The following is a 12,301-nucleotide window of genomic DNA, read 5'->3' on the forward strand; positions in this document are numbered from 1 at the left end:
GTAAATTCATAAGTAGTCTATGGATACAGAAAATAGATCGATATGGCAGGGATCCATGCTGAATAATTTTAGTACTATATGGTAATTCAACTATTGTCTTAATTGCATCAGTAGTTTTAAATGACTTTATTTTGTCAGTTGTGACTTTATTATGTGTCTTATCATTATAATCCAAATCAGCCGGACTGGTTGCATTAATTGGAAGAAAAAATTATTAATACTATATTTATTATGTTTCTAAGGTCCTTAATAGGCCTAGTATTATATAAAATACTGTAAAAATCAATTTCTGACGTTCTCTTAATACGCTAATATTATATGATGACTTTATAAGAATGCAAACTCTATACTCTACACCCGTTTGTATTCACCTTTTTATTTAAATGGTTGCTAATATAAGTGTTTTGTTGTATTTATGTAATAATGACAATGTTAACTGAACCTAATTTTTTTTACCATGTTTGCAAATAATACACACACACACAAATAATATCACAAAAGCCATAATTATTTTTTTATTATTTGAACTATTTTAGAAACTCTATGGATCTAAAATGGATGTATATGCAATTTTTGTATACAGCTATTCAGCTGAGATATTTTAAGTGAAGGGTGTATAACTCTGTAAACATGAAACTCATTATTTCTCATAGTTTATTGCAAAGTGTACAGGAAATACTCATAGATACACTGCGAAAATATTAATCAATATGATTTAAATTAACCAGTCAACTGTCATTACCGTCCAGTTCCATGTAGGACAGCAATACTAATCAGTGAAATATAGAGAATACGATTTATGACAAATTCATCAACAATGAGGCCCCCTTTTCTAGGTTTACCTGTTAAGACAGACAAAACCATAGCGATGCGCAGCCAAACCCAGCTTAAAATCGAATACCTGCATAATTTTATTTAAGGTTTTAGGATATTACTATTATAGTTAATATAAATAAAAAAGTCACTATTATTCTGCTCAACATTTCTATGGTAAATATGCAGCATGCTCTGAAGACTGTATTTCCGAACCCTGTGTGTGTAAATAGTAATTCAGATATCTCAGATGAAACAGATTTGTCATTACGGTCAATGAAGCCTTTGGCACTGATCTAATAAAACATTTTTATGTTGAGATTCTGCAAAGATTTGACTTCATTGAGGACACAGAGAAGCTATTTCTCCAATTATTCGTGAGCTGCTTGTCCTGTCCTACATCTCACTGTAACGGGTATCCACTGCAGGCCTCCACCCCAATTTTACTCTACTACCTAATTGTGGCTCTTCCCACTTTTAAGTTTCCAGGCTACAGTGCATATCCTTTACTTGGAAAATGAGGTGGTGTACATAAATGGTAAATGCTGTAATTATACCATTGGTTTTTTTTTTTCTCTCTCCAAGCAATATTCAGTGTCCTCTACTAATATTTGTATAGTTAGTAAACATGAGCCAATGGACTGGAAAATGTTGTTACTGTTTATCCTTTCATTTATTCAAAACACTCACAAAAATGGCACCCTCAATCACAGCCAAACGAATAATAAATACTTTCTTCAACCTATTTTTGTCAAGATAAGCGTTCAGAGTCTTTTTGAAGAACGTGGCAAGGGATGCCATCATTTTAAATCTATAAATCACTAAACAAACCATTTTTCTCAAATTAATAACAGATCCCAATATTAGTTGAGGGAATTAATTCTTTTTTTCCCTTTTCTTTCTCATGTACTTAGGGAGCCATGTTGCATTAGTAATAAAAAAAAGTTGAAGTATTTTGAATGTTATTGCTTTGCAAGTACTGTGCATTCTAGTCTACTAATTAATAATTTCGTGCAGTTCTACATTAAGCCGCTTTCATTGTTTTTTTTTTTTTGTCGTATTTTAGATGTAAATAAATGACCATTACAGCATGGTTTGCTGGTGTATAGGGCAAAGGAAAATTAAAGTCTGTCTTAAGCTGTTACGATTACTGAAATATAGCTGAAACAAAGAAAGTGCTGCACTTTGACATCAACTAAGATATTTTTCACAGAACAAAACAAATCTCACAAGTCATTCTTTATATGTAAAAAGGAAACCCTGCCCTTTACAAAACCAAACACTTCCCATCTTCACATAAGTTCATTCACTCCAACAAAACTTTGTAAACATAGTGAGAGAAAAATTACAATTTCAGACATTAAGGCTGTTTCCTCTCACTCAACATATTGTACACTGTATACATTTTCTTTGACATGCTACAGTAAAATGAAGCTGAATATAACCATTTTCATGTCTGTTTCATTTTGCTGAAGAAGAAAAAAAAAAAAAAGTTGACAAATGTTCAGAGAACATGGTCTACATTACGAGTGGCTTTACAGAAAGTTTCTCTATTGAACTCCTGATACAGGACCAAAAACAAACAACTGATAGTACAGTTCAACTTAAATTCACAGTATTATCTTGACTAAAATCAAAGCGGATTCAAGAAAACTAAACAATGAGAGTTAAAAACAAAAAAGATGCAATGAACTTGCATTCTAGATAGGTTTGATTGAGGAATTTCAGAGAGAGTAATACAGTGAGATGCTAAAAAGAGAGGTACAAGAGACAGCAAAGCAAACATCTTATGTCCTCAAGTGTGTCCAGGTTAACTGTGATGTAAGTGCACACGTAGCATTAGCAAAGGCTGCTCCTTTGAGACCGTTCTCTCAACCGATATGTGAAAATGGTGACATCATAACTTGAAGCCAAGAGACAAGCAGTCTTTCTCCGCCGATGCAGCATATAAATGTTCTTGTCGTTCCCAAGTTCGATTCCTTAAAGGGAGCGCTCGTCTCATCTTCACAAGTGAGAAAATCCTGAGTCTGTATGTCTGAGCAGCAATTCTGATGTTAAGCTCCAGGCTTTTGTTTTAATCGCATATATTAACTTCATATAGAATTCTTTTTTCCCATGATCAAAAGTTCATTTATGTACAGTGTACTTAAAAATCCATAGCCTTAAAAATAAAGAAAAACGAAAAAGACAAAATAATGAAACTTTAAAAATCATCTCGTGGTAAAAATACAATATGTTCTAAATGTTTAGCACCATGTCAGGGACTGTAGCTGTAGATTTTGTTTTTCACATGCTTGCATGGGTGGTTTTCATAGTCTTCAAATAAAGAGAGAGGGAACGAGACAATTAGAGCTGAGCTTATTTTGTTTAAAAAAAAAAAAAAAATCTTACCTTAGGTGTGATCAAGAAATCACCTTCCCTTTAGTGAGGATGTGTGGCTTTCTGTGAAAACCAGAGATCAGTCAGTGCAACTAAAACAACCATAAAAAACATATAGCATTAGATTTAGCATGTTTTATTACATTATACTTACTTCAACATCTGAAAGGGTCCTGTGACAAACACCGTCCACATCTCCATTTCCATTTGAGAGTTTCTTTGTGCCGTTGACAGTGGTAGAATGATCAAAATATTTGTATTTGTCTTTATCCATCCCAGTGTGCTCAATTCCACTTCCACTGTAACAGCTCAGGCCATTAGCTAAGGAAAAAAAAAACATTACAGAAAAAGCATTAGTTAATTTTTTTTCTCTCAAAATGACATGTGAATGTGTAATACTGTGCCAAGATTAAAAGTGTGATTGTGGATGTATGTGAGCCTGAGGAGGGTTTGGTAAAATCCAGATTGTAAATATGTAATCAGTTACTGGCAAACCAGTTGAACCAATTTAATGCTGTATGAATCTGAAGATACCATCAGCTTACTTAAACATTTCAGTTTTAACACTGCTATCTGAAAAAGACTACCGTATTTTTCGGACTATAAAAGTTGCACCTGAGTATAAGTCGCATCAGTCCAATAATACGTTATGATGAGGGAAAAACATATTTAAGTCGCACTGGAGTATAAGTCGCATTTATTTAGAACCAAGAGAAAACATTACCGTCTACAGCCGCGAGAGGGCGCTCAATGTCTTCAGTGTAGACTACAGGAGCACTGAGCAGCATAGAGCACCCTCTCGCGGCTGTAGACGGTAATGTTTTCTCGGTTCATTTCTCCTGGTTCATGTCAAATTAATTTTGATGAATAAGTCGCACCTGACTATAAAGTCGCAGCACCAGCCAAACTATGAAAAAAAATGCGACTTACAGTCCGGAAGATACGGTACTAAGCTTTGACCCACGCAATGTGAAAAGTCACAAAGATAAACCATATCACTCAAAAGGCCCCGTTTATATCTTCACAAAACACTTTTTTTCTGGCACATGATGGAAAAAAAGACACCATGGGATCTCTGTAATATTCATTTAAATTAAAAAGCACCTCAACATCCAAATGACATAATTACTACTTAATAATGCAAACTATAAATGTTTGCATTACTTAATATGCATGCGTAATATTGAAACAGTATTCAGCAGTGTTCACCGGAAAATATTTTTAGGGGTAAATGTGTTTAGCTGCCATGAAAATGTCCCCACAATACATGTTAAATTCATGCTTTGGTTTCTTTTTCTCCATTTGATTTCAATGTGAAGTGATCTAAAAATGTGCAAAACAAAAGCATGCTTTGCTTCTTTGTTTTGTCCAAAAAGACACCAAATCTAAGCTGTTAAATATTAAGCACCTTTGTGTCCATTGAGCTGTTGCTGGTCCTCCATATGGTCTCGGTGGTCATTGTAAAGAGACTCAGAGCTGTGGTGCAGACTTCCTTTCTGTGCACCATTCCTAGCTCTAGAATCTTGCTCTTCCCGCTTCAGAGTGACATCCCTCCTAGTGTGAGGCCTCTCCTCAACCTCCCTCCTCTTCTTTTTCTTTTTCTTCTTTTTATGTCTCTTGAAGCTGCTATCCTCAATGCCCTCAGATGGGTCCTTCTCTGAGTGCCTGTAAGTGGAATGCCACAATGAGCATGTTTCCATGCACACCAGTAAGCTGATAACTCACAAATATCAGCTTATTAAAATAACCAGTTTTTCCCTTTTACATGCACATCAGTAACTTGATATCGCAAAGTAGCTGTGTTTACAACTTCATTAATAAATCAGGTTATTTCCTTGTAGTTATGTCGAAATATAATAATTTCCATATCTGACTCGAGTGTTTCATACATTTGTCAGTTGTGACGTTAAAGCTTGCAACATGTCAGAGGGAAACTTAAAGCTATAAATACAGCATTTTGACTGAACCACTTCTACTTCTGCTGTATGAGATGAGAACACACTTTTATCATTTTCTGAGTCATAAAAGAGTCTGCTTGTGTGATATATTTCTTTCTTTACTGCAAGAATTTTTCTCTGTCTAGATGCACTTAAGTTTCAGGTTACTTATGTAACCATGGTTCCATGAGTAGGGAACAAGACACTACATCCTCTAGGGGTCGCTATGGGCTAGCACCTTCAGTGTGACAGGTGTCTGAAGCATTTATCTAAAAATGACAATAACATTGGTTGGCGACTGCCCACAACATCACTACCGATGCGACTATAGTATAAATAGACACCAGGAGAACACGTCATCTGCTTCTTCGTCTGAAGCTTGTGTCCGAAGCATGGCAGGAAACCTAGAAGATGCAGTGTCTCGTTAGATAAGTAATCGTTACATAAGTAACCTGAGACATTCCCTTTCAAGGGAACTTCGAACTGCGTTCACTAGGGGTTGCTTTGGGGAACAGTATAGCCATGCCACCATGATAAGGGGAGAGCATGCCAGTAAACTACAACGAGCACTAAGTACCAACTCTACCATAGTCATTGGAGTTGCCCCTGGGATGTTAGACAGCTGTCAGTGACATTATCCCCTATGGCCAAAGGCCTAGGCTACATACCCCAAAAACTTACCTGTTAGGGTCAGACTCCTGGGCCCAGGGTAGAGCTCAAGGCTTGAAATCAGGAATAGATTCCTTTAAGTTGATACGACCAAGTGCCTAGAATCATACTAGGTCTTGTCCTGTCACCCAGAAGGCTACTGCTTGCTCTGCATGAGCTTGCTGAAGAAACTGTCTCAACAGGCCCCTAGTAGCAACACCCTGTTAAAGTAGGTATCCTGAGGATACAAGGTTGAGTGGTGCCCAAGGTGGAACCAGGGCTTAATCAACTCAAGAAAGGGCACAAAGTCACCTTGTGTAGCCCTTACCATACAGGATTTTAGAATGAACACAAATGCTTAGTGTGCACTAGGGCTTGAAAACGCAAAAGAAATTAAATCTGTTCACTCAGAGCAGAATCAATATTTGAACGTTTCTGTTCCTGCATTCCTCTGATATTATTACTGTTCCAAAACCGGTTTGGGTGGAAGAGATACCGGTCAATACCGTTATTTTTTAAAACAATATTATTTGCCTATAATTTGCCTAATAATAATAATAATATTATAATAATAATAAAGTACAGCTCTTTCTTTACTCAAAAAAAAGGAAAAAAATAGAGCTCTAACGTTAGCCAATAACCCGCTGCGCTTAGTCACAGCCAATACAGCATAATCTTTTCTAGATTTTGGCCAAATGTAAGCTACTAAAAAAAAAAAAATAAAAAAAAAATCTATCAACACTTTAAAGACATCAAAGTACTTTTAAGATATTTAAAAATGTTTGCTACATTGTTAAAAAAAAAAATTATAAGATTGCGTTTTGAAAGTGAAAAAATTAAAATTAAAAATAAAATTAAGTGCCGGCTCACATCGCATTTTAATAGCCCTATTACTTTCCGAAATAATGAAGGCTAAAATGCCTGTAGTCTAAAGCAAAATGTTCACAAACATTATAAAAACAGTTATTAGTTTCTCTCTGAAACAAATCCTCTAAAGTTTAGGCTATAAAAACGTCAGTCCAAAAACTAATTAATTTGATGTGAAGCTGATGCCTACCTCTCTCATTCGGCACGAATCCAAATGTTTCCCTGTTCCCGACGTATCTGGATGCTAAAATATTATTTATTATATAGTGTTTGTACTTTCATCGAAACATTATCCTTCACATTGGTTATATCAGCACAGTGAGGCGCGGTCACGCTGAACGCAACATTTTTGTACAAAGGAGCAGTGTAACTTTTTATTTGTTTCTTTAACTATTTTATTTTGATAATGAACAGGCTTCAATATAGCAAAATTATGGTGTGTCGGCGTGATGGTCATACCAAAGCTGGTTGGTTATACAGAAGCAAGAGATTATTCAAAGCTGTTAAGCTTTTGCAAAATAATTAAAACTGCAAAGCTTTTGCAAAATAAAGAAAACTACTCTGCGGTTTCATTTTCCTTTCCGAAAACTTTGGAACGTGTCACAATGAACAGTAATTTAGTCAATTTTTTTCTTTTGTTTCGTTAATCTGTCAATATTATTTAAGTGAAATATATTTAGTGTATATGCCTATATTCTTTTTTATGTTAAGGCTATAGGGGTTAATTTTTCTGTTTTCTCCATTCACAGAAGCATTGCAGGTGCGTGTGATGGTTGAATTCATCTCACACTATCCTCAGATAAACTCTTAAGGTCGGTGCATTAACATTGCGACTTACCTACGATGAGTTCACAGCTCAGCGGACATTTCACTCGTTGGCTTCAGAATCACATTTGCATAGGACGTACTACTGGAATTCCTGATTGGTTCACAGCAAATTTCAAATATTAAATGGAACAATAAAATAACGTTATTAACCGGTTAATGGCCATTTCAAATTTTCGATTCTGTTCAGAACTGTAACATTTGATTTAGTTTCTGTTTCTGTCAAAATTTCGTTCGTTTTCGTTCCTTGAACCGGTTCAGAGCCCTGGCGTGCACACTTACCATAACATGGATTTTTAAGATACAATTCTAAGCAGCCCTCATGGCACTCAGAAAGAGCAGCCCATAGATGAAAATGGTGTATCCCAAGAACAATGTGTTTGAGAAAAGTCAACTCGATCAGTGGTATAATGCTGGAATGGCTAGCAGTAAGTTACCTAGCTAAGGGAGCATAACACCCAGCTCTCAGCTGAGAGGGGGCTTGACCTAGAGCATATTCGTTAGAAATCAGAAGGGTAGCGTACTGCAAGCTTAGCTCAAAAATTTAGTACATCAAAGAGGCAGAGGAAGTGCCTAGTGCCTTAAAAGTGTGTCAACAGCAGTGTTCATTTTGACAGGGATTTTTGATTTAGACTTAGTCTTTATCTTGAGATGAAAATGCTTAGTAGTTTTAGTCACATTTTAGTCATATGAGTCTTTATCTTGAGATGAAAATGCTTAGTAGTTTTAGTCACATTTTAGTCATACGAGTCTTCTATAGTTTTAGTAGATGAAAAGTTGTCGCATTTTTGTCAACTTTTAGTCATTACTTTTAGTCAAGCTGCAGTTACGAACATTTATTTTAGTAGTTATTTTCTATGTGTTCGATCAAAAATAGTCATTAATTCTTCTCTCTTTAGACCAATTTTGAATAAAGGATTGAATTTGGAAAAACTTGAATACATGACGACAATTTTCATTTTTGGGTGAACTATTCCTTTAACAAAAAAGAGCAACTTATAAAAAATATAGTTGTTCATATATAATAGGCTATATTTAATATATATAATTTATCATTTTTGAAAAAGCAGAATAAGACATATGAAAGAGATACAAATTAAACAAATTTTTCAGATACATTAGGTTTACTTAAAATAGGCTATTTAACACTTTGTTGGTTAACATTATAATGACATGGATAGGTAGGAATGCATTTAAGACGCAAGGCATATGCATGTAATACTGACATGCATTCAGTTTTCACCCAACTGATCACGTTAATTTACTCCATAACTGTTTTTTTATGTGAGATACTCTACACGATGGACATTTGGACTGCTGTGTGTGTTTCAGAGCGCTGAGAGCTGATTGTGCGCTTAATGAGAACTGAAGAAGTGGAGCGAGACTGTACTTCTATCAATGCGATTCCGCCTATCCTGCCTTCACTAACTTTAAGTAAATCGACAACGAATTGTGACTCCCGAGAAAAACAGGAAGTCTGGTCACCCTCAGGGGGAATGGATGGCCTAATGGTTAGAGAGTTTGATTCCTAACCCTAAGGTTGTGGGTTTGAGTCTCGGGCCGGCAATAAAAATGGAGATGCCCTTGATCGAGGCAGGGAATCCCCAACTGCTCCCCGGGTGCCGCAGCATAAATGGCTGCCCACTGCTCGCGGGGTGTGTGTTCACTGCGGTGTGTGTGCACTTTGGATGGGTTGAATGCAGAGCATGAATTCGGAGTATAGGTCACCATACTTGGCTATATATCACGTCACTTTCATCCTTACCCTTTCGGGTCCTAAGGCAATTGTTTCAGATCAGATAGTTCATGTTTTGGTATTTTATCCATCCACTGCCGCCGCCATGCAAAAGGATGTATTTTGAATGTCTGGTAGTCCTCAAATAACATTTTAGTCCGGTCTCATCTTGTTAACGAAGATGCGGCATATATTTTGTCATAGTTTTTGTCATCAGATATTAGTTTTAGCTTGTCAACATCTTGTCTTCATCACAGAAAAAATTTGTTAACAAATATGCTGTCTTCGTCAACGAAATTAACACTGGTAAACAGAGACACACTAGTTGAGCTGAGCCCAAGGTGAGTACCCGGGTCTAAGCCAAGTTCTTTGCATGTACAATTGCAAAGCTTAGCGTGTGCACTTACCATAGTATGGATTTTATAGAGCACTGCTCACAGATGCCCAAAAGTCCTCAGCCACTCAATTGGGAGTGGCAGGCTCAAAGACAACCCTCTGAGGTGAGGGGAGCACTGCCTGACTTGACCCGAATAGAGACCGCTTATCAGGGAAGCAGAAATTGGCCCAAATACCTTATGTCACTGCCACGGAGCGACTCATAGCTAACCCTCACAGAGAGGGGAGTACTACTTAGCTCAACCAGAAGTGTTTGTGTGTGGGGGGGACTGTCTCTATTAAGATACAGTCCACTCGTGCAGCTGGACATGGTGTCATGCGAGAGCGTGTGTCCCTTATAACCATACCTGAATCTGAAAAAATAGTGGGACTATATAATCATTAATGCATATAGAGCTTACTGCTCCTCAGAAACACCCTCTTACCTCAGGGAACACAGTGTAATCCATCCCACTCCATAGAGGGGTGATTATAGGTTCAACCCTAAGGGCAGTGTGATGGTGAGGACCCACGGGCCCAATCGTTTGTAAAGCATTGAGCTCCTCAACAGTGACATGGCAAGTGCTTGTAAGCACTCCGTCTTGGCGCAGTAATATCTTCACTCGTGAAAAATCCTCTCACCGGCCCCCGCTCCCTCTAGTGAAGATATTACTGCGCCAAGACGAAGTGCTTACAAGCACTTGCCATGGTATTCTGCCACACAATATAGTTATCCATTTTACACGCTTAGAAAAGCGCAACGTTTTGTTTTGTGTTACCGTCCTAGGTTGAGTTACACGACGCGAGTAACTGTATTTAAATAGGTAAAACGTGGAGGTGTTTGGTAGCTTCTCTGCTTGGCCCATATTGAATGAATGGGCTCAACTAAGTGCTTTCAAAGTGTCACCGCGCGCCAAAGCGATTGAGTGCACGCACTGAGACGAGAGAGGTATGTATCAACTCGTCTTAGGTAAGGGAAAAACATAGTTTAATATGAAAACACGGTGGAGTATCCCTTTAAGGAATGATTCAAATTTCTGAAGACCTCTCAGGGGGAGAAAATATGTAGTTCGCACCTGGCCAGAGGATAGGGAGCATGTCGCGTAGCATGTACTCAGAAGAGTACTAGCCCACACGAATGACCCACTGGCTGGGAGACTTCATCAGAAGCCCAGGCTGCATGTCCAAGCCAATGATGAGGGCTATTACCAGCCTAGAACCAGAAACGATGAGTGAACCATCAATGTAATCGGTCAACAGCAGGAGGTCCTGACTTAGCAGGTGGGTCAACCTAAAGTCAGAAAAACAGAACAGGTCCAAGTAGCGCTGCAGAAAGGCTAGCATCAAATACACAAGAACTAGCAGTAGAAAATGGATCGTACTCACCAACCATGACTCCCGTGCATGACTCAGGCTCATGATATAGGATGGAGGCGAAGTCTGAAGCCTGGATAACTCACCGAATGAATGATATAAAGGCAGCTGAGCACATCTTGGCCTCCTTAAACCTCATGACCACAGTTTCGACGGATGTGCCGAAAAGCTCAGAAGGGGAACCTGGCGTATCAAGAAGAATGCCCTTCTCTTTCAAGCCGATAACCACCAGACTCACCCACAGATGTCTCTATAACCACCATGGCTGCCATTTTTTTGGATCTGCCAATGGAGAGAAGATCAATGGTGTGACGCAACTCTGCCACCTCTTCAGGGGATAGACCCTGCCTTTATCCAGGTCTTTCAGCAGATCACCCTGAAAAGCCTGAAGCACCACCATGGTGTGCAACGAGACTGCCGCCTGACCTGCTGCTGCCTTAAGAGAAGATGTCTCCCCCATGGAGAGATAGCAGGCCAGCGTTTCTTCAACAGGTGGAATCTTTACATAACCATTCTCCCACATTCCTTCGATGTTTGCATAACTAGTATGCTGGAATCTGTGGATGCGGGACAAGAATGTATTTTTCTTTTTCAAGCCGAAGTGCGGTATAATGTGGCTATCTGAGAAGGACATGATATAAACCATTTGTCCAAAAACTGCAGACAGTTCCACACTACACATTTACTATATAAACAGAAGGAAATTACTGATAGGGAGAAATTCCCGTGAAGTCCTTTCCATGTTCTCATCGCTACGCAACGCACAGCACGCATTCAGCTCCCACGGGAGCTAAACACAATCCGCCCAACCACTAGATTACAATGAAAACTGCTGCCGCGAATGCATCGCTATTCCCAAGTGAGGAGAACGCACTCATGTAAATGCTATCTACAAACTTGGGTAAATGGTGAAATCCCTCTCAGTAGCAGCACAGGCCATCTCCTCGTGAGATGAGTGCATTCAACTCATGCTTATCCCTCACAAGAAATAAGCAATGAATGCAGAGTGCTGTGTGAAACTGCAGGTATCCGAGAAAAGCCTCTGGCGAGAAACATGCAGTCCTAGTCATGTTTAGCTTAACGCTAACGTAAGCAAATGGTCAGTTTGAAGCCCTGCGCCCATTTATACTATAGTTGCACCGGTAGTGATGTCATGGGCTGTTGCCAGCCAATGTTCGCTTTTAGATATATGCTTCAGACATCGGTCACACTGAAGGTGCTCCCCCATAGCGACCTCTAGAGGACACAGTTCAACGTTCCCTTGAAAGGGAACCATGCGTTCCTGTCACGTATTACACACACACATTTCAATAAACCGCCAGAAAGCAGGTTATGGCATTTACATGCC

At 38.5% G+C, this 12,301-nt stretch overlaps 1 protein-coding gene across 2 annotated transcripts in view; it reads right to left on the minus strand.

Moving 5' to 3' along the window:
* Positions 1 to 2,039: 2,039 nt before the first annotated feature.
* Positions 2,040 to 12,301, minus strand: part of usp42 (ubiquitin specific peptidase 42) — a 34,633-nt gene continuing 24,371 nt past the window's right edge. The window contains exons 14-17 of one of the 2 annotated variants that reach the window (XR_009426343.1): positions 4,601 to 4,857; positions 3,347 to 3,513; positions 3,205 to 3,284; positions 2,040 to 3,129 (exon numbers count right to left, since the gene is read on the minus strand). Coding sequence is in view for 1 of the 2 variants with exons in the window: in XM_059532015.1 (XP_059387998.1) it covers positions 3,235 to 3,255; positions 3,347 to 3,513; positions 4,601 to 4,857 (445 nt within the window). In the remaining variant the exon portion in view is untranslated. The remainder of the gene's footprint in view (positions 3,130 to 3,204; positions 3,285 to 3,346; positions 3,514 to 4,600; positions 4,858 to 12,301) is intronic. The other variant, XM_059532015.1, reaches the window with a different exon arrangement.

Source organism: Carassius carassius, chromosome 40 (assembly GCF_963082965.1).
Source record: "Carassius carassius chromosome 40, fCarCar2.1, whole genome shotgun sequence".
Classification (NCBI taxonomy): domain Eukaryota; kingdom Metazoa; phylum Chordata; class Actinopteri; order Cypriniformes; family Cyprinidae; genus Carassius; species Carassius carassius.